Here is a 22,624-nt window from a genome sequence, read left to right as displayed (position 1 = left end):
CGGGGCTTACCTGCACTGTGGATTGAACAGCAAGGTAAGTTTGACATCGTCGTTTCCTACAGATACAAATCATTTGATGCTATTTGAAAAGAGGTGGCTCTCTCTCTCTTCTCCCTGTGCCCCCCCCAAATAAATACACTTAAAAAGATATTTTAAAAGAGGTGGCTTTTTCCGCAATCAGGGTACGCGTCACTGGTGGAGGAAACCACAAAAACGATGCAGGGAGCACGATATCTATGGCGTAAGGGGAACAATGTGAGGCCCGTCATTCTGGGCTCCCGGTTCCAATGCAGCTGCCCTCGGGAGCACCGACCCGTTGCCAGAGCGGCCCTGATGGAGGGTGCCGTGTTCTGCTGAGAGCGGGTGCCCTCAGCAAACTCCTTCCCCAGCGCCAACCGCTCCTTAGAAACAGCGAAGGAGGCGGGGTCTGGGTGCACGGCTCCGGCGGAAGGGAGAGGTTCCCGAGGTCAGCCCGCGGCGGGCCAGCTCGTGTCCAGCAGGCAGGGCGCGGGGCTCCTTCAGGGCCCAGGTGAACAAGCCACGCTGATTTATCCCTCTCTGGAAACTGCACATCCAGGGACAGATTTACAACATCAGAAACAGAGAGCGAGAGAGAATGGGAAAAAGAAAGAGAGAAAAGGAGCAGAGGAAGGGCAGACTCCGCTCCTCCTGTACTTTCCGGACACGCATCTCGGCTTGGACACCCGCTCACCCATCTCCGCCGTGAGTCTGAAATCCAGCCGATGCCGAGCTCTCTCGAAGCAGAGGCCCAGAGGCCCTGCGCCCAGAGACGGGCCCCTGCGTCCCACCAGCCCCTCCTCCGTCCAGCAAAAACCAGCGGGCTTTGCTCAGGGGCGGCCCGGCTGCTTCTGCCCTCCCGCCCCGAACGGACACCACGCGGGGCAGGGAGGAGGCGGAACCTGGGCCAGAGAACAACCCCGCCACCTGCTCAGGCGGCTTCCCCGTCCCGACCTCGGCTCCCTCATCCGCAACATGGGCAGCATCGGGCCCCCCCCCCCCGCCCCCTCCCGGTTGAGCGAAGACGGGACACCAACAGGCGACAGGCACACGGGAACGCTCGCTCTGTCGCCTGCCTGGTGCCTGGTGCTCACGCCACTGGGGCCTCTGTCTTCACACAGGAGGCTTTCATCTGCGGAGGGTGACACGGCCCTTGCGCCCCAGAGGGCCCCGCGGCCTCCACTCAGAGCAGGTGGTCAGGCCGGGCACGCTCTCGTGTGTTGCTAGACAAGCAACAGGAGAGACGCAGCCCTGAAAGGTTCCGTCTACTTTGGGGAGACGAGGGCTAACTGGAAATTACTGGAATAAAGTACACGGCAGTCGTGTGCACGGCTAACCAACACAGTTCCTGCCGCGTGCTGTTCGTTGCTCTAAGTACGCGACACGCGAGGTCACTTAACGCTGACAAGAGCCCTATACAGTAGGTCTCGTCGTGATGCCATTATACAGATGAGGAGACGGAGATCTGGGCGGGTGTCTCACGGGCCCGAGTCACGTAGCAGCATCCATGTGTGCGCCGTGAGCCCTGGGGGGGCTGAGTGGAGGCAGGAAGGGGTGAACAGGCCCTGGCGGAGGAGGCAGTGGGGGGTGGGGGGGTGAGAGGCGGGCTGGCGGTGAGTGGGGACACGGCGTGTCCAAGGGGACGCCTGGGTCCTCGAGTGCACCCCGCAGGCTCCTGGTCCCCATCACTCTGTGCACGACCCCCAGGCAGGGACTCTCCTGTCACCTCGGCCTCCACAGAGCCTCGTGGAAGAGCCTGGGTCAAGAGGCAGCCTGCACGGGACCTGTGAGGGCAGACGAAACCCTGCCGGCTCCAGACCTCCTGCCCTCAGACCCGCTGACCTGGCGCTGAACGGGCCGGGGGTGGAGAGCGGGGGCAGGGAGGCCGTGCGTCAGATGCAGGGGGTGCCGAGGCCCAGGACGGAAACCCACACCGGCATCAGAGCTCAGAAACCCGCCAGCCCCCCATCGCGCTTCCGTCAAAGGTCCGCCCTACAGAGGGCGCCAGGCGTAGACACGTGGCCGAGCCAAGGTGCAGGGGCGGGGGGGGGGGGGACCTGCCTGACCCCAACTGTTAGTAAACCCGTAGAGCAGGGCCCTGCCCGCGTTCCCTCCTCGGGTCGCTGGGACAGCCGACCCCATTAACGCCAGCGTCAGGGCTGAGACACTGGACGGTCCAGAGACAACATGACCTTCGCGATCGTTCCATGAGTTTGCAGAGCACTGGCAGGCAGCCCCCGGGCCCGCGTGCTGCCCTCCCAGGCAGGACCCCGTGCCGATCAGTGTGTTCCTGGCTCCCGCCCCACGGGACCTGCTTCGGGGAGCGTGGCTGCTGGTCCTCACGGTAGTGGCTGATCCGGTTTAAAACCAGCCCCACTATGACGCTGCCTGGGTGTTGGCAGGTGGTGCAGGAGACACTTAGGCGATCCCTCGTCTTTCCTGGATGTAAGACTAGATGTCATATACCCACTGCACACAGAAGGAAACAGCGGGAAGGATCGCCTGACACGAGACGGCGATGGTTTTCCATACCCGACTTCAACGACCACAGACTTTTGGTACGTGCCTGAGGAACCAGGCTTTAGGGTAATCGCAGAGAGAAACGCAGAGCTTTCTGCATTTTTTTTTTTTTTTGCTTTCTGCATTTTTAACCCCTGCCTCAGTTTACCCTTCCTATGGACTTCCAGGTCCCATGGGTGACCGGGAGTACAATGTTCACAATCAGGGCTCCCTTCCAACAGGCGAAGGTGACTCGCTCCCCCCGGATCTTCCCGGGTTTCCTTGCAGGTGATACCGCACCGCCTGGAGTACGACGCGGCCCTGAACCCCACCGGCCCCCGAGAGGGCGGCGAGCGCTAACCTAACGCAGGTTTTCATGAGGCTGGGCCCCTGGGGAGGCTAGCAAGGGAGCCCCTCTGTCTGCAGCAGCCACCCCCGGGCCCAGGACAGAGACGCCTGCGGGCCTCGGTCCCAGTGGACAGCGGGGGGGGGGGGGGGGCTGTGCAGGAGCCGTGACGAGAGTGAGCCCTGTCCCCTCCAGGCTGATGGAGCCACGAGTCTTTTCTGAGTGCCTCAGATGCGGAAAGGGCCTGGTCCGCTACACTCCTCGTCCCCACAACCTTGGGCAAGGACAGGTCGAGTGGCCCCTGACCAGCCCCCACCCCCACCAGCCATCCTTTAAGGTTGGGCTATGCCCAGCAGGTGGGGGTGGCCCTGGGGACAGTGCTGGGCAGACAGAAAGCAGAAATGAGCTGCATTTGGGGCCCTGAGCCCTGTCCCCCGGCACAACGCGAACCCCTGCGCCCTGTCCCCCGGCACAACACAAACCCGATGGTCCAGGAGAGCAGCATCGGTCACCCTGGGCTACAAAGGCCCCTCTGGGCCACAGCCATGCCAGTCGGTGGTCACTGGTGGCCAGAGGGCCAGGTGACAGCTCCGAGCCTCCCCGGGACTCGCAGGGCGGCTCCCCTCATCACCCGTAACCCTGCCCCAGGGAGGTCCTGGGGCCTCCTGCCCAGACTTGGGCCCCACCGTTACCTTTGCCTGAGGCCCAGGCCGATCCCAGCAGCCACAGCCGAACGCTCGTCACCAGATGCTATCGTTCCCGCCTCAGACACCCCGGGGTCCGGTCACATGCTCTTTCCGTCTCAGGTGGCACAGAGCTGGTGACAGAGACAGGACCCCAGCAGGACGTTCAGGCCGCTTGGAGGAGACGCCGAGGCAGATACCGTGTCCCTCGCCCAGAGACAGCGAGAGGCGGCTGGCCGGGCGAGTGTCACCGCCAGGAGCATGTCACCTGGAAGCTCCTCGGAAACCAGACACCCCAGCCTCTCTCCTCCGGGCCGCTCCGCAGACAGAAACTTGAGGACCGCGCTCTGCACAGGGAGGCCCGGCCCGTGCCTTCTGCAGGCCTGGTTATTTATTATGTGCCACCATCCTCGTCACGTCCACGTGTCTGTGTCCAGTCCCAGCCGGGCCACGGCCACCTCCCGTTGCTCTTTTGTGTTTCTGTGGCCAAGAAACGAAGCCAATCGACCCGTCTCCTCTGAGCGAGCCTGCGGCCAGGCCCACGCTCGCCCCGCGGGACGGAGTGCAGGTGGCGCTGGGGTTGCCTTCCTGGACCTCGTCTCCTGTGCGGTGAGGCCGGTCCGGACTCCCGCGTGCAGGAGTGTCAGAGACCAGCAATGCTCTGAATGTGCCGTCTGCCAGGCTGAGCGCCGACGGTCCCACAGCTGAGAGCTTCCTTCTCTGCGACGGCAGAGGAGGGGTACGTAAGTCTTTCTTCACACAGCCCGAGAGAATCTTTCTGGATTTATCTTCCGTTGGCGTGCATGTAATGCCTGTGATGTCTGTTTCCTATGCTTCCGTGTATGCTTTGGAGCCTCAATTTCACGCACATCAGCGGGTACGTCGCTGGCACAGAGCCCAGCGGCATCGTGGACGGCTTCCCGGCACGGGAGCTCGGCCGCCGCACACACAGGTGCCATAAAAATAAGTTCTCTTGTTCAAAAAATTCAAAAGAAAACACACATCCTTGTTTGTTTTTGCATAGAATGTCTCCGGAAGGACACAGCCACTGGGGGTGGGACGCAGACCTCGGGACCATCACTCTGACAGGATCTCTTGATTTCTTTTACAGTTTTAGGAAATATTAGAAAAGACGACAGAAGAGCCATTGAGGCACAGGTGTGGAAAAGGACATCCTAAAGAGCTAAAGTCGTGAAAGCCTCAATTACAAACTAGCCACCGTATCAAATGTACAATCAACTACAATAATCGAGCAGACGGTAACACAAAAATAAAAACGCGATGGGGCACCCTGGGGGCCTCAGTCGGTTGAGCGTCCATCCGACTCTTGATTTTGGCTCAGGTCACGATCTCACGGTTTGTGAGTTCCCGCCCCACCTCGGGCTCCGTGCTGACAGTGCAGAGCCTGCTTGGGACCGTCTCTCCCTCTCTCTGTGTCCCTCCCCCACTGTGTTCTTCCTCTCTCTTTCTCTCTCAAAATAAGTAAATAAACATGTTTTAAAAAATAAATTAAAAATGCAAGTATCGGATACCTGAAAGCACTCTTTTTTCCCAAAAGGAAAATTAACAGCAAAAGCATGAAGTATTTTTCCAAGAAGGAAAAGTAACCACAATAAAATACCATCAGCACATAGTTGAATAATTCAATACCAAGTCCAAGTTAACAAGGAATGGGTGAGCAGACCCAAGGCAGGGCCCTGAGAGGCCCCCAGTGGGGACGGGCAGCAGCCAGCCAGGCCCCCGCGGCCACCGGGACTCCGCACGAGGGGCCGGGCCGCGGCCGCTGCTGCCCAGAGCCCACCGACCCACAGGTCCTCAGACTGAGTCTCAGGCAGGCTGCGGAGTCCTGTTGGGTGTAAAAACCACACCACGTGATCCTCTCCTTGAATAGCTGACTTCGTTTTTTAAAGAGAATTTCAGCATCAATCCACCACCTCCAGAAAGTTTATCAGAACGTTTACGTACCTTGTGTCGGCTGAATCCCACGGCTACTTACACCTCACCAGGGATGTAAACCAAATTTCCTCAACGCTTCAAAACTGGTCACAGGGGTCCCTGACGATTTATATTTTTCTCTGAAACAAATCTTGGTGAGTGGCGTCTACACAGCAGCCCGGCAGCCCAGGGGGGCCGGCTGGTTTTCGCGCCACGGCAGGGCGCGCTCCCTCCGGTGTACCTTCCCCTCCGTTAAAGCCGTCTGTGCATTCGGTCCCTTGCCAGTGTGCACCGGAACATTCTGTTTTGCTACCATTTTGGGGGAAGAGGATTGTTAAGCCTTAAAAAAGGCCATTTTGAGGGGGGCAAGGGGGCTCCTTCTCATCGGTGACCTTTCCAATTCACACAAAGCAGCTTTGAACTTGCATTTCCGTACTTTTCACAAAGAAACGCTCCAGAGACGTTAGCGGCCAGCTGCAGCTGTTAATTTCAATATTTGGAAACTCGGTTGTGCTGGATATTTCCTTCAAATTCCTCAGCCGCGCAGGGTCCTTAACTTAGTGCCAGGGAAATTTCATTAGTGAAAAACGAACAATTAGCTTCTGTGAACATAGTGCAAATTTTCAGAAATGATTAGCACAGTCACAGAAATGTGAATTTCCTCCACTCCAGGCACAGGCCAGAACGGCAGGCGTTGTGGACAAACGGGGGGACTGCAGACCCGCCTACCATGTATCACGTAGACACACTGAGGGTCTCCACGGAACCCCACGTCCTCTGGCATTCGCGCCTGGGCCTTCGCAAACCCAAACGTGTAAGCTACCCAGGTAAGTAATGGGAATGTGTGAGTGCCGTCGGCCCCAGGAAAGGACCATGAACTTACTCCTTCCCGTCCGGGGCAAAGCAAAGCCTCCGATAACTGACACGGAGGGAGAGATGACACTTGTCACCAAACTTGGCAGGAAATAATCAGGGCCGGAGAGGTGGCTTGCTGTCCCGCGCCACAAGAAGGCGCTGGAACACGGGGTGTGGCGACGTCAGGTTGAACAGGATCTCCGTCCTGCTCTCGAGCACCCTCCCCATAACCCACCCTGGTGCAAGACGGGGTGGGGCGGGCGGATCCCAGGAGGGCCTCAGTCACGGTCGCGGGACGTCTCCCCTCCGCGCCCCTGTGTCCCCAACTCTGCGGCTGACTTCAAACACATACCTCAAGCTGAGCTACATACGAAGATTCTGGGGGTACTGAAATATGAGGAAATCGTGCACACAGGTTCAGCTTACAGGGTCTCAAACCGCTTTGTACTCTTGCCGGGAATAAGCTCTTGGCCACGGGGCACAGTTACGGAAGGGACGTGAGATTAAAAACCCTGAAGCTATTTCCAAATGATAGCGAATAGGCGAGCTACAAAAATCCTCCCCTGGAGAAAAGTCCTTTGTCTCTGACTCCTACCCGGCCCCCAGCAACGTTACTCTTCAAATCGTTAGAAGGAGGAGGAGAACACATCCTTACAGAATAAATACAAACCAGCGGTGTTCAGATGGAGACATGTTGGCCTGGCCGCTCACCAGCACAGACGACGGGGGCCACGCTCGGCGCGTTCCCTGTCATTTCCTTCACCCCCGGAGCGTCCCCGTGCAGGGAAAGACCCTGCGCAGAAAGCCGTCCGCAGACCCAGCGGTCTCGATCAACAGGCCAAGGCGAGCTATAAATCCCCAAGCCATGAGTAAGGAACACCCGCCTTCCGGCAAGCAAGGCCTGGAGTGCGCCTGGATGCAGCTCAAAGAGCCGCTTTTCGGTCCTCAATGCTTCTCAAGGCCATATGCTGCCTGCCACGGACATTCACGCTCTCCGCACAAAGGGAGAGACCTCCCACCATCCTCCAGGCCTGCCTCAGGCGCAAGATCCGCGAAGAGGAAAGCAAGAAGCAGGAACCATCTAGAATAAACGGTGGGAACAAGACCGTTCCGCTCCCTTTTTATGCCAGACCTTCCCAGAACGATCTCTCCCTCACCTGTCCACTCCTGCCGTGTGCCTGCAGCTCCTGGCCCGAGACCACGTGTCTGCAGAGGCCTCAACGCCACACGCGCCTTACCTGGCAAATCCTCAACAACAGATAAATTAATCAGCGATAACGACGAGCAGATTCCTCGGGAGAAAGGTACGGCTGAACGCGCCCCGTGAGCCCTAGGCTACGGTCACACACACTACGATTTACTAAAGCGGAATCTTAGTACTGCGTTAGGGGTTCGCCGGGTTCAATAATCCAGTCATCAGGAAGGGGTGCCAACGGGGCAGAAGGGCCGGGGCCACCGCATCCCCTGAAGCCTCTGCCCCTCACAGCCTGAGCGCCGCTCACCCGGCGGCCGTGGCTGGAAACACCAAGCAGACCACCCACTAGCTGTGACGATCTGAGTGGCGTCCTCACCCCAAGGGACCATCCTTGACCAGAGCTGGTTATAGACGGCAGGTCTGCAGAAGTAACACCGAGGTGTTAATGTGGTTGGGGGGCCGCAAGTAGCCTCCTGCCCTCCGAGAACCTGCGACAGAACCTCCACGTGGCCGTGGACTTCAAACAGGGACTTACACACATTCTCAGCAAGGCGTTCAAGGCCCATGGACTCACATTATTGCACGTGGCCGAAAATGTGGGCTATGGAGGCAGAAAGACGTAGATTTAAGTCCTAGCTCTGTCCCTTAAAGCACGGAGGCCTTGGGCACAGTCCTCACCTGTAAAATAGAAGGTAAGCCCACCTCCCACCCAGGCTGCTGTGACGCCCAACACACGGCGGGGCCCCACGAGCGGCGGCCACCAGGCCTGCCACCCCCCACTGTTCCAGAACATCGCGGAGGGCAGACGCTGAGGCCGTTCGTCCCCAAATCCTCATCCACACCTGTCCCGGCCTCCCTTCCCGCCTCGGTGCGGCCGTCCTCACAGGGCTCCTGAGGCATCTAAACCCCCGCCCTTTCCCCCCGGGAAGATCCTCCGGGAGATGTGTGACCTCACGAGGAATTTAACGCACTTGTAACTTTCCACACCTTTTTAAATCCGTGAAATCCTGCACTCGTGCCTGAAAGAACACGAACGCACCGGCAGAGCGCGATGGACTGTTGTCAAAGAGGCAGAGAAACAGCTTCCGGGGCAGGAGAGAGAGTCCCCACGTCCAACCCCCTTTCCAGTCAACACCCCTCTCTGCACCTGCAGTCGCCGTCCTGGCGGTGTGATCACCCCTTCCTCGTCTGCCTCTGCGGCTTCCCACCCGAAGGGGCTTCTCGAAGTGCCAGGGGTGAGTTTTGTCTGGTGTTGCATTTTAAATGGACCCGTGTGTCCTGTGTTTCGGTGCGTCCGCTGGGGACCACGCCGGAGCCCCATGTCGGCACGAACCGAGCGAACCACGACAGGAACCACGGACATCCAGCCACTGCCCGGTTTTGGTGGTTACAGCAAATGCTGCTGCGGACGTCCTGGTGCCAGTCTCTGTCCTGCCGCAGACGTGAGTGCTTTTCTCCGTAGCCGCTCTGCGTCCTGCTGCCCGCACGGGAAGGGCGCGTGGGTTCTGCACCGGTGGCTCCGGCAGCCGTGGGAGGTTCTGTGGTTCCACGGCCTCGCCGGCACGTCACGGATCGCTTTTTCTTTGCGGCTAACGGGGTGGTGTGTGGGGACCCGACTGTAACGTTCACGTGCGTTTCCCTGCTGCGTGAGTCTCGACCCCGTCTCCCGTTTGTTTGCTGGCCATTAGCTTCCCTCCTTTATAACGTGCTGCCTGCTTAAGGCTTTGGACCACTTTTGGCTAGAGTCGTCTCATTTTTCTTATCCATTAACAGGAGCCTGGGTATTCTGTACTAATGGCTTAAAAATACATGTTAATGGAATATGTTTCTTTCAAAGGTCCTCCTGGGAGAAGGGAGGAGGAGGAGGATCGGGGGCAGGGGCTCTCGTGTGCCGCTGAAACCTCGCCAACACGCGGATGTCTGCCTCCCTCCGCTGCGGCCTGCCTCCGTGGTTGCGCGTGTTCACGACAAACACACACACGTGCACATTCTAAGTGACAGTCACTCTTTATGGCTACGTTTTAAATGTCTTCTCCCAGTGTTTACATTTTTATAGCATGAACTTACAGGATAAGCCTGGTGTGAACTCCAGGGCGAAAGGTAACTGTTGAACACTGAGGCTAACCCAGTTTTAGTAAACCGGGCGGGAGCCACGGCCACTGTTCACAGCCGTGGCTAAGGGACCCTAGCCATGAGGCACACCAGCTGCGAGACCAGTGGAGAGAGGGGGATACACGCGGAGAGGGAGTCCCTGGCTGTGTGCAGATGAAAGCTCGGCCCTCCGTGGTGCGTATCAGTGTCACGGCCCCGTGCAGAGCGCCGCCCTATCGCCCTGCCGTGCTGCACGGCCTGGGAGGCTCTGTCAGCATCTGGGAAGAAGTTAAGCCACGCTGTGCAAGAGTCTGTCATAAACTGTCCACGTGTGTGTGTGTGTGTGAGAGAGAGACTGAGCGTGACCGGGCATTGCGCGTGCGGGCGTCGCCTCCCACATCCGGAAGCTCCCTGGTCTGACTTTCTCAACAATCCCCACGACCTGCGGAGCTTCTTAGCACAACACCTGCTCTCCACGTTCACGTTTGTGCAGGATAAGAGCACGGCTACGGCGGGGGGCTGACGGGCCTTCTCCGCAGCTGCCTGGAAGTTACTCAACGCACCAGCGGCGGCAGCAGGCGAGAGGCCACTGGCCTCACTGGCCACTGGCCAGGCCCCCTGAGGTCACAGCCCCAACCCCGGGGAAGTGGGAAGGGACGCTCACCTGCAGAGAGAGGGTCTGAGAGGACAGCCGGCCCCGTCCTCGCCCCAACTCTGCCCTGAAACACGGGGCTTTTCCTGCGGTTCCCACACAACACACACCGGACTTCTGAGCAGACTGTTGTCCATCATCCATCCGTGGACCAGAAAACCCACACGGGCACTGAGAAAACGGAGCACCTCCATAGAGTCAAATTATAATTACCGATGCCTGCTTGGAAAAATACGTCAGCGCCCAGCACAGTGGTTTGATTCCCAAAACAAAGGACTGTTTGGAGAATGTAAGAAATTCAGCCGATTCTGTACATAAAGACCTTCCCAATAAAGATCTTTCAGACGCAGCTTAATTTTTCAAACGGTACCACTAAAATCACAGAGAACGGGCATCCCCTGGCTTTCTCCTTTGTACGATAAGGCTCAGTGCAAGCCGGTGCCACACGCCGGAGGTGAAGTAAGTCTGTGAAAGTACGTCCCAGAGCGAGGGACACACGCGGAGGCCGACCGTGTGTGTTCATCCCCCCCTTACTCCACGAGTCCGCACAAGAATTATTAGGTGCAAATGTTAGCTCGCTAAAAATATTTGTCGGCAACTTTTAGCTCTTGGATAACAAAATAGTTATTTGAAATAAATATATTTTAATTTCGCGTTATGCACACCCCGTGGCTTTTAAGCGATGACCAGTCACTGGAAATATTAGGTTTTGCGTCGCTGTTAATTACAGACGTCATCAGGCTGCAGCGGTTATGAGTTCTGGCCTGTGCCTTGGCTGCTGGTGTAAGCGTCTGAATCATGAGCAGAATTCCTAATTAGAAGATGCCTGACCTTTATTTTTTTATTTATTTTTTTTTCAACGTTTCTTTATTTTTGGGACAGAGAGAGACAGAGCATGAACGGGGGAGGGGCAGAGAGAGAGGGAGACACAGAATCGGAAACAGGCTCCAGGCTCTGAGCCATCAGCCCAGAGCCTGACGCGGGGCTCGAACTCACAGACCGCTGAAGATGCCTGACCTTTAAATAAAAAAATGAGTCTAGAAGTAAATCCTGAATGCAAACGTTCCAATATTTCACATGAAAAATCAGGACTAGGCTCTGTCCTTTATTATCACCGTGGCCATGTTCTGCTACAGTCTAATCTAGGGACCGTGATGCAAAGGTCACGGGGCCCCTTCACAGATGCGCCGATAGGTCCTCTCGGCCAATTAATCACAACTCAAGGGGCGACTGGGTGCCTCAGACTTATGGTCTCACAGTTCGAGCCCCGCGTCGGGCTCTGTGCTGACAGCTCGGAGCCTGGAGCCCGCTTCGGATTCTGTGTCTCCCTCTCTCTCTGTCCCTCCCCTGCTTGCACGCTGTCTCTCTCAAAAATAAATAAACATTAAAAAAAATTCTTTTTAAATCACAACTCAAGCTGAAAAACATTCTCAAATAAAAATGACGTGAATCATTTATATCATTTTCGGTAAAATATTAGTGGAAAACGGACCATTCCGTAAGTTACTCTCCTGCCGGTAAGATTACCTTCGGTGCGTTAGCTCTCTTATGAGTAATAAAGCAACACAAATAAACCATCTGGGGATGGACCTGTGAAGAATGGTCCTCCTTCTCTTTGCAAACGTATACACATAAAACCAGAACTTTCCTTTTTCTTTTTTGCCAAAGAAAACACGTGGGGATTTGCACTGCTGACTACAGCCCTTGTGGTCGTTCCTAAAAGACTGAGAACCCTGAGTCGAAGAACCTACCAACCTTCAGACCAGGGCTTCGGCTGGGAAAGCCTCTTGAAACCGTTTTCATCCAGTTTTAGGCTCTGTCGGCGACACGAGCCCAGCGCCCGCTAGCCCTCACCACCACCTACACTGCATTTCTTCCGAACCGCGAGCACACAGGCGTGGAGGGTCAGGACGCGGCGCGCGAGGGCACCTACCGGGGCACCGGGGCGTCTTGTGGGCCACGGCCGTGCCACTGACGGGCCTCCCGTTGGGCGTGACGCACCAGCAGTATCCCGTGTAGCTGTGACACTGCACCTGTGGGACGGCGGGACGGGGTCAGCTCGCTGCCGTGCTCGGGGCGGCCCCACTAGGAGGCCACGTGCCTCTTACGTGGCTGCATCTGGACACAGCGACAGACGGGCGGCCCCGGGACCCAGGGGTTTGTACGCGCGCGACCCAGGCGCTTCTGCCGCGCACGCCGGCTCGCCGCCTCTGAGACGGGCCCCAGCAGTCCCGAGACAGGCTCGGTGTCTCCCCACTGCGCCCAGACCGCGATGAGGGAGGGACGGCGTCCATCCCGCCCCCGAGGGCTCCCCAGCATCCTGCCCACCTCCTGGCCCCAGGGTCTCCCCAGCACCCCACCTGCCCCCCGGGTCTCCCCAGCATCCCGCCCACCTCCCCTGCACCCCCAGGTCTCCCCAGCATCCCTGCCCCCCACCCGGGAATCCACAGCATCCCACCTGCCCCCCTGGGTCTCCCCAGCATCCTGCCCACCTCCTGGCCCCAGGGTCTCCCCAGCACCCCACCTGCCCCCCGGGTCTCCCCAGCATCCTGCCCACCTCCCCTGCACCCCCAGGTCTCCCCAGCATCCCTGCCCCCCACCCGGGAATCCACAGCATCCCACCTGCCCCCCTGGGTCTCCCCAGCATCCTGCCCACCTCCTAGCCCCGGGGTCTCCCCAGCACCCCACCTGCCCCCCTGGGTCTCCCCAGCATCCTGCCCACCTCCTAGCCCCGAGGTCTCCCCAGCACCCCACCTGCTCCCTGGGTCTCCCCAGCATCCTGCCCACCTCCCCTGCACCCCCGGGTCTCCCCAGCATCCCTGCCCCCCACCCGGGTATCCACAGCATCCCACCTGCCCCCCTGGGCTCCCCAGCATCCTGCCCACCTCCTAGCCCCGAGGTCTCCCCAGCACCCCACCTGCTCCCCGGGCCTCCCCAGCATCCTGCCCACCTCCCCTGCACCTCCAGGTCTCCCCAGCATCCCTCCCACCTCCCCTGCACCCCCAGGTCTCCCCAGCATCCCTGCCCCCCACCCGGGTATCCACAGCATCCCCCTGCCCCCCTGGGTCTCCCCAGCATCCTGCCCACCTCCAAGCCCCGGAGTCTCCCCACCACCCCACCTGCTCCCCGGGTCTCCCCAGCATCCCTGCCCCTCATCCGGGTCTCCCCAGCATCCCACCTGCCTCCCTGGGTCTCCCCAGCCTCCCGCCCACCTCTCCTGCATCCCCAAGTCTCCCCAGCATCCCTGCCCCCCACCCGGGTATCCACAGCATCCCCCTGCCCCCCTGGGTCTCCCCAGCATCCTGCCCACCTCCAAGCCCCGGAGTCTCCCCACCACCCCACCTGCTCCCCGGGTCTCCCCAGCATCCCTGCCCCCCACCCGGGTCTCCCCAGCATCCCACCTGCCTCCCTGGGTCTCCCCAGCCTCCCGCCCACCTCTCCTGCACCCCCAGGTCTCCCCAGCATCCCTGCCCCTCACCCGGGTCTCCACAGCATCCCTCCCAGCCCCGGCTCCTCCCCCCCCACCCCCACTCCTCCACCCACACAGACACGCGCCAGAAAGGGCATCCCCTGCTGTCGGTGCCTCTGCCCACTTCTCCCCCGCTCCAGCCCCCTGCCAGGCCCCCGGAGGCCCAGTGATGTAAAAGCACAGCGTTCATGTCACTATCGGACAGCAGACTGTTTGTTTCTCTGCGAAGGGCTGTGTTCGTTAGCACCACACCTCAGGGATTTTTGCCTTAATGGGGAACAGTGGTGTTGACAGCAAAGACTCGGCCACACGTAAGACAGAGAAGCGGGTTATTTTCCTGACTGACTCTGACCAACAAGGTGGGAGGAAAGTCACAAACCGCCCCGCGCCAGGGTCACCGGCGGCCTGCGCCTTCCCGCACCTGCCCCAGGCGTGGTAAACTAGGACTGCTTCCCACGGAAGGCCCGGGGTCAGCGGGGCCCCGCTCGCCTCCCATCAGGGCTGGGCCAGGCCAGCGCCCGGGGACAGCGGCCGGCGGCACGGCCCCGACGTGGACACTTGCGCCGGGACGGGCGTGAGTGAGCGAGCTCCCCAGGACCACCGCCAGCGGTGACAGTCAGCCCCGCCGGGAACTCCCTTCCCAGCTGTGCACGGGGGGCCCCCAGGGACACCCCCTCCCCCCCCACAGCTGGGAGCAGACGCTGCGGGGACCGGACGGGGCCAAGGGCCTCACCTGGCTGTAGGTGCCGTCATTGTTGCATTCCGGAATAAACACCTGCTGTAGCTCCTTCCGGGCCTGCTCCTGGGTGTACTTCCTCTCGGCCACACACCTGGACACGTCTGCGGGGAGAGCACAAAACACGCACCAGTTCCACAACCGGGACCCACGAGCGCGTGAGCCACCGGGCCACGGGGGGGCGCGGGGCCGCAGCGCCCCCGGCGGGAAGGTGACGGGAGCAGGTTTGCTCTGCACTCGATGAGCGAGGGAGCTGAGGCTCAGAGAAGCCGCTCTGCCCGTCCTGCTAAAAGGCAGGTGCTGCCTCCCGGGAAACGAAGAATCTCCGGCCGCAGCCGGCTGCAGGCGGGCTCTCTGCGGGTCCAGGCCGCACGTGGGGGCCCTCGGACACCGCGCCGGCCCGGGACACCCGCCCCACCTGAAGACCGCCTCGGCGGGACCTGCACAACGGCCCTGGCGTGGGTCACACCGTCCCGGGGTCTCAAAGCGATACTAAGGTCCTGCCCCCTCCAGCTCCAGGAGGAAAATCCGACAGCACGTCAGATGGAAAGCCAAACACCCTCAGCCCGCCCTCCGCTCTGTCCCAGACTTTCAGGTGCTGGCGTTAGCGATACTGCGGCAGAACCTGATAAAAAGCACCCAGTTCCCACTGCTCCTCAGGAAGCCGTCTCCTGCGACCCGGTAAGTCGGTGAGAAGGGAAGCAGCTAAGAACACCGAGTGCGTCTCGTCTCCATCCGGACACGGACACCCTCAAACCAATCACGGGCACGCGGGTGCGCACGAGGGACGTGGCGGCTCGTGAGCGAGGCCGCCGTCCCCTCCGCCACCCCCCCAGCCCGCACCGGCCTGCGTGAGACACGGGGGCCCGGCGGGCAGCGCCTCCCGCTGCGGGCCCCAGGCCTCCCGGGATGGGCTCCGGGGCGCGAGCCCCTTGGACACCGCAGCACGGCGTGCGTGGCCAAGCACCCACGTGCGTCGCCCACGGGCCTCTCGCCCCCCGACACGCCACCACAAGTTCACGCTCCCTTCCTTGGGCCGCCGTGCGACGTAGCTCATCTGAGTTTTAGAGGTTGAAAAGACAGGCTTTCCCCGTGTTTCTAAAGTGTTTCCAGATTTTTTTTTTTAATTTTTTTTTAACGTTTATTTATTTTTGAGACAGAGAGAGACAGAGCATGAACAGGGAAGGGGCAGAGAGAGAGGGAGACACAGAGTCCGAAGCAGGCTCCGGGCTCCGAGCTGTTCAGCACAGAGCCCGACGCGGGGCTCGAACTCACAGACCGCGAGATCGTGACCTGAGCCAAAGTCGGACGCTTAACCGACTGAGCCACCCAGGCGCCCCAAGTGTTTCCAGATTTAAATAACAGGCTGTCTCGATCTGAAGGGGCCTCTGGACTCCGAGAGCCGCTCCTTCAAACGTGTGCCCTGGCCAACGTCTTTGGATGGCGACTTCTCATGGTCTGGTAGCAAATCCTGCTGGCCCTGACTGCGTGCCCTCTGGGCACCCGCTGCGGGGCTCGGGGCCGCAGTCACGGCCCCAGCGGCATCGGCTTGCTGAATACAGACTCTGTTGCTGAACATCCCCGTCCCCGGCTTCTGCGGACCCCGGGCCGCCGGCCGCGCCGTGTGTCACGGGCATGCGCGCTGCAGAAGACGCTCTTCCCTCCAGGCCGGTGCTCGTGTGTTGATCTCTGCCTTGGCCTGGCCAGCCGGCACTCGGCAACATGTGGTTTTAATGCAGCCTGTGTTTTAGCTGAGGACAAATCACCGCTTTGCTGGACTTGTGTCCTCGTGTTTTTAGCACAACCTGTGGTTTGACCGTCTAAAAGGAAAAGTGACAGGAGTTCCAGCTTGCACGGTCTCCACCAGGGTCCCGACGGAATCGCAAATCATTTCTAATACTTGACCTATCGTGGAACGTGCCAAAAGAGCATACGTTTTCCAAACAACGTGTGGGCCTCTTTCCTGGCCTGGGTGCACTTCCTTCAAAGACTCTGCGCTTAGCGCTGATCGGACGTCCTCGGAAAGGCAGCGCTCACGTCTGACGGAGACTAAATTCCAAGTTTTCGTCTGGCACATGGCAGGCTGTGTAGTCACAGGAAAGAGGACTCTGAGGCCCGGAACGGCCGAGTCGGCATCAGATGTCCCCCGAAGTTAAGTCCGTGACCACCTACTGAACGAACGTGCCGTCCGTCTCCCACCGCCGGCCTGGTGTCCCTTTCCTAGATCTTCTGAATGATGGTCTTCACGACTGAGCAGGGTCTGGACGGCACCCACCAGATCAATGCTCCTGAAATAAGCAAAATGCCAGGGATTTCGCTCAAAACTAGTCACGCCTCCCTTGTGCTCGCTTCAGCGTGTTACTTCCCTCATCGTGGTCGGAACATTTCACACGAGACCCACCTCCTCAGCAAGCGCTTCTGGGTTCCACGCGCCACAGAGCACTACAGGTGATCCCGCATCTCTGACGCTCTCCGCCGCGGCCGTAAGGTCACTTTAAACCCCTACCTTGTTAACGTGTACACACTCGGGATAAATCGAACGCCCCCCTTTGCAGAAATCCAAGCGTTCAGCCCAGCAAGATGCGCGGCGAGGCTGGATGTTTTTCTGGCCGGTGACTCGGTCTGGAATGGCTACCGAGTGGTTTTGCCTTTCAGCCCGACACCATGTACTCTCTGAGGTCCAGACGCCCTCACGGCTGTGTGCCCATGCCCGGCACAGGCCCGGCCCGGGTGAGGGTGGCCTCAGGGCAGGGGAGCCGGATGAGCAAAGGCCACCAGACAAAGGAGGCACACTCTCCTTGGGCGGTGGCCTCAGAAATGATGGCCCTATGAGAGACTTTTATTTTTGCTGGCATCCGGTGACGGCAGACGCGGGATTTCAAAGGTTGTAATATTTTATCCACCCGTAATTTCAAAGGCCAGACTCCGAGGAAAATGGAGAACTCGGCACCACCACACTCTTCACATAAATAGAACATTCTCTGCCTCCTTAACGTCGCTGGGTGTGCGGTGACGCAGGAGCAGAAGAGCGAGCAAGGCGCCCCGTCCACCGAGCCACTGCCCGTCGGTGAGGGCAGGGGTGCCGTACGTCCTCCGGCACCACTCCGTGACCGCAGCGCCCTGGAGCGGGAGGGGGAAGGAACAGAGTTTCCCTTTTACGTAAGTGTTATCGTTTCAAATGCAGAAAGACAGAAACAAATTATAATAGGAAAACCTCGAGTACATGCTTGGGGTTGCCAAGCCATACAGGAAAAAACCTACATGGCTGCAAGCTGTTGCAAGAAGGTATCGAAGTATTCGGAGTCTGTGCAACATTTGTACAGGAGACGACCGGTCACAACCATCTGCCGGGTAACCGATAAGCGCGAGCATCAGGGCATCAAAAAAGACCACGGCGCAACCGTCACCACGTCCCCTTTACGGAGTCTGAGTGCCACTCTCCCAGGCCTGGCCCGGTGCTGCGCTGTCGCTCCCGGCCCTGCTGGTGAGCCAGCGCTGCGGGAACACGCGGGTGGGTGGAGCACAGGGAGGACCGTTCTTCACGCAACATTCCAAAGAGTCTTGTGCTTCTGATCGCGGCTGGAACGTGCGAGCAATGATGCTGCTTCCCGTCGTGTCTACTTTAGTCCACAAGGAAGGACGTTTCTAACCTCAGACCTGTTAGAACGCCATAAAAGAGTGAAGGTGAACGTGACTGGCGTGGGGTTTCTGCAAGAGAGACGCACAGATGTGACGAAAAAGTCCTAGGACACCGCTTTCTGCAACGGCTACTTCAGGTGGCCTGCCTGTGGGAAGGACGTGCAGCTTTGACACGGCGCGTAGCACGAACAAGGACCCCGCCCGAAGACTGGATGCGGGAGAGAGTCACGTGTACACACACGTGCACGCACAGAGGCACCTGCACATGCACACACAGACAACTCCCTTGCTGTCAAGTTCCTTTTAGAACAATGCACGATTGATCTCTCCTCTTGTCTGGTGGCCCAGAAGTTTTTACTCACCATCTGTGCACACAGATGCACACACACACACACACATCTGTACACATACACATGCTTACACGGGTACACGTACATATATGCAGATACACAGGTGCACGTGCACACACAGATACACACACAATACACACCCACACGCACACGCAGGTATGCAGACACACAATACACACCCACATGCACACGCACAGATATGCACACACACAACACACCCACATGCACACGCACACACAGATATGCACACACACAACACACCCACATACCATCTGTGCACACAGATGCACACATGCACACACATATGTACACATACACGTGCATACACGGGTACACGTACATATGTGCACAGATACACAGGTGCACATGCACACACAGATACACACACAATACACACCCACATGCACACACACACACAGATATGCACACACACCCACATGCACACACAGATATACACACAACACACCCACATGCACACGCACACAGATATGCACACACACGACACACCCACATACCATCTGTGCACACAGATGCACACATGCACACACATATGTACACATACACGTGCATACACGGGTACACGTACATATATGCACAGATACACAGGTGCACATGCACACACAGATACACACACAATACACACCCACATGCACACGCACACACAGATATGCACACACACCCACATGCACACACAGATATGCACACACAATACACACTCACATGCACATGCACACACCCAATACACACCCACACGCAGGTATGCAGACACACAATACACACCCACATGCACACGCACACACAGATATGCACACACAGTATACACCCACATGCACACGCACACACACAATACACACCCACATGCACACACACACACAGATATGCACACACACCCACATGCACACACAGATATACACACAATACACACCCACATGCACACACAGATATGCACACACAATACACACCCACATGCACATGCACACACCCAATACACACCCACACGCAGGTATGCAGACACACAATACACACCCACATGCACACACACAGATATGCAAACACACACAATACATACCCACATGCATACGCACACACAGATATACACACACAGTATACACCCACATGCACACGCACACACACAATACACACCCACATGCACACACAGATATGCACACACACAATACACACCCACACACAGATATGCACACACACGACACACCCACATACCATCTGTGCACACAGATGCACACACATATGTACACATACACATGCATACATGGGTACAACGTACATATATGCACAAATACACAAGTGCACATGCACACACAGATACACACACAATACACACCCACACGCACACGCAGGTATGCAGACACACAATACACACCCACATGCACACACACACACAGATATGCACACACACAATACACACCCACATGCATACGCACACACAGATATACACATACAATATACACCCACATGCACACGCACACACACAATACACACCCACATGCACACACAGATATAAACACACTATACACACCCACATGCACACGCACACACAGATATGCAAACACACAATACACACCCACACGCACACACACACACAGATATGCACACACAATACATACCCACATGCACACGCACACACAGATATGGAAACACACACAATACACACCCACATGCATACACACACACAGATATACACACACAATATACACCCACATGCACACGCACACACACAATACACACCCACATGCACACACAAAATACACACCCACATGCACACACAAAATACACACCCACATGCACACGCACACACAGATATGCACACACACAATACACACCCACATGCACATGCACACAGACATGCACATATACACATATATGCACACACAATACACACAGCTACCTATACATGCACACAAGCACACAAGCATATGTACAGATACACATATATATGCACACATGTGCATGCACACATACACACATACACACAGATACACACAACACACACAAAGATATACATGTACATGTGCACACTAGACACACATGCACACACATACATGCACACAGTCGTGCACACACACACATTCCACACATCCTGCATAGATTTCTTTTACAGAAATCTCTGTTTTGTTGAAGAAAATAATAGCAGGCTAAGAGCTGACTTACCGTAGCCGAACCACACTCTGGAACCGGACGCTTGCCGTGGGTTCACAAAGCCTCCTGGTGAAGCTACAGGAAACACCCAGACGGCACTGGCCTCCCAAAGGCGACGCCCCTGAAGTGAAAGGAGCCTGTTTCTTTACACTCCGCGTGTACATCAAGGCTTGTTAGGGGCCTTCTCATGATTAGGAAAATGGTTGAACACAAAGAATTCTTGGTGTTCACCTGGTCCCACCACCGTGTTTTAGAGACGAGAAGGCCCCAGCCAGCTGGTGAGAGAAACCGAGGCTGAGTCTGCAGTTCTCACACCTGAGCGGGCTTCAGAGCGCTGGGAAGTGTGCAGGGCAGGCGCTGGGACCTCCCAGCACCGCCCCACCCCTCGGGGGCCCCGATGTCCGCGTTCCGAGCGCCCACGTGGACAAACAGGCAGAGAGGAGAGGCCAGCGACTGTGGAGGAGTCTCGGGCTGCGGGGCGGTTGCATCACATTTTTAGCAAAACTAACGGAAAGGTAGAGGGCGTTCAGAGACGCCAACACCAAGCCCAGCGGGGGTGAGCGACGCCTCCAGGCTCCGCAGAAATCCTCGGGGACGACACACCCCGCTCACGCTGCCCTGCAGGTCGCTGCTTCCCGCTGGGTTTCCGGGACACAGGTGCCCAGCGCTTGGGCTGCCCTCCTGGGGGTCTGGCCGCTCAGAGCCCAGTGTCAGCGAGGAGTCCCTCCGTGGGCAGCCCATGGACCGCACATCCACAGAGGGAGGCGCTGGGGCCGCCAGGGTCTGTCCCCATCGAGGCCGCGGGCTCTGCTGAGTGTTCCCCATCGTGGGAGGGTCCCTGGTGCAGCTCGCCAGCTACGAGGTAACACTCCCCAAGGCGCCACCCCAAGTGGCTTTTCCCACCGCCACCAACAGGCCCAGAGGGACCACGGGTCTCCGCAGGGCTGCGGGGAAGGTTCCGAGCAGGCAGCCATGGCGGGAGGCCTCTGCGGATGGGCCAGCAGGTTTCCCCAGACAGCACTATGACCCGGGATTTGTCCCGGCAGGGACTGACCACGGACGGAGGCCCCACAAGCACGTGTTCTGGCTTCTACTTATAGTCGCCGCTTGCCCAAGAAAACCCTGTGGGTGTGTGTCCCTCGGGGTTCATGCAACACGATCGTCATGAAGAATAACAACCACTCATCCGTCCGTCCCCGATGTGGGCACGCACTTCTGCCTCCACACGGACGTTGCCAAGGCCCCGCACATCCGGCCCGCTTGCCATGTGCTCACCGTGGCGCGGGGAGACCGTGGCCTCGCTCAGCCAGCCACGACGAGGACCACGAGACACTGGCAGCAACCAGGAACGGGGAGAGATCGGGAGCATTTTGTAAGCACGTTCCTTTTCTTAGAAACTCCTGGGGCCCGGAATCCCCGAGACGGCTGTTTCTGTCATGTTTCCGCTATGACTTTGCTTCCGGAAATCCCAAAGTCGCTCCAACGCCTCCTGACGTTGGACCGTTCCTCCTCCTTGTTTTCTGGCTTTTTCATTGGATGCCAGAAATGTTGTCGAAAAGCAAGACAGCTCCAGTGGACTCAGATCAAAGGGAAAATATTAATGTGTTTGCTAAGCTCTGAAAACCCAAACTCCACAAAATTTCTAAGAAAGTATGAGAAAAATCCATCGGTGCCAACCACTACATTTCCATTCAAGGGCAACACTTAGATCATGACATCAAATGCATAAAATATTTTAATCCAGCTTAATGAAACGTGGACTAAAACATTTTAATTGCTTTCAAACCAGTACATTCCAAACAGGCCAGTGGGACTGCCACCCACCCAACGTCCTCAGAATATGCGGTTGCCCATCTGCCAGACTGGCACTATTTCGACCCCAGGGACAATGTGAGAAAAACCCAGACGGCTGTTTGTAGCACGTGAAGCGGTGCAAGGGGACCTTCGGTCTCGTGCCCCCTCCTTCCCGTCCGGAGACGCGAGCTTCTGACCCAGCTGT

At 58.0% G+C, this 22,624-nt stretch overlaps 1 protein-coding gene across 5 annotated transcripts in view; it reads right to left on the bottom strand.

Annotated features, from left to right (window-relative positions):
• The window catches only part of SMOC2 (SPARC related modular calcium binding 2), a 173,660-nt gene that overhangs the window by 100,216 nt on the left and 50,820 nt on the right, over window positions 1-22,624 (bottom strand). For all 5 annotated transcript variants that reach the window (XM_045500327.1, XM_045500324.1, XM_045500326.1 and 2 more), the window contains exons 3-4: window positions 14,477-14,583; window positions 12,208-12,307 (exon numbers count right to left, since the gene is read on the bottom strand). In XM_045500327.1, the coding sequence (XP_045356283.1) occupies window positions 12,208-12,307; window positions 14,477-14,583 (207 nt within the window). The remainder of the gene's footprint in view (window positions 1-12,207; window positions 12,308-14,476; window positions 14,584-22,624) is intronic.

The sequence above is a fragment of the Leopardus geoffroyi genome, chromosome B2 (assembly GCF_018350155.1).
Source record: "Leopardus geoffroyi isolate Oge1 chromosome B2, O.geoffroyi_Oge1_pat1.0, whole genome shotgun sequence".
NCBI lineage: Eukaryota > Metazoa > Chordata > Mammalia > Carnivora > Felidae > Leopardus > Leopardus geoffroyi.
Note: the sequence above shows the minus strand (reverse complement) of the source record. Positions and strands in the feature narration are given on the sequence as shown.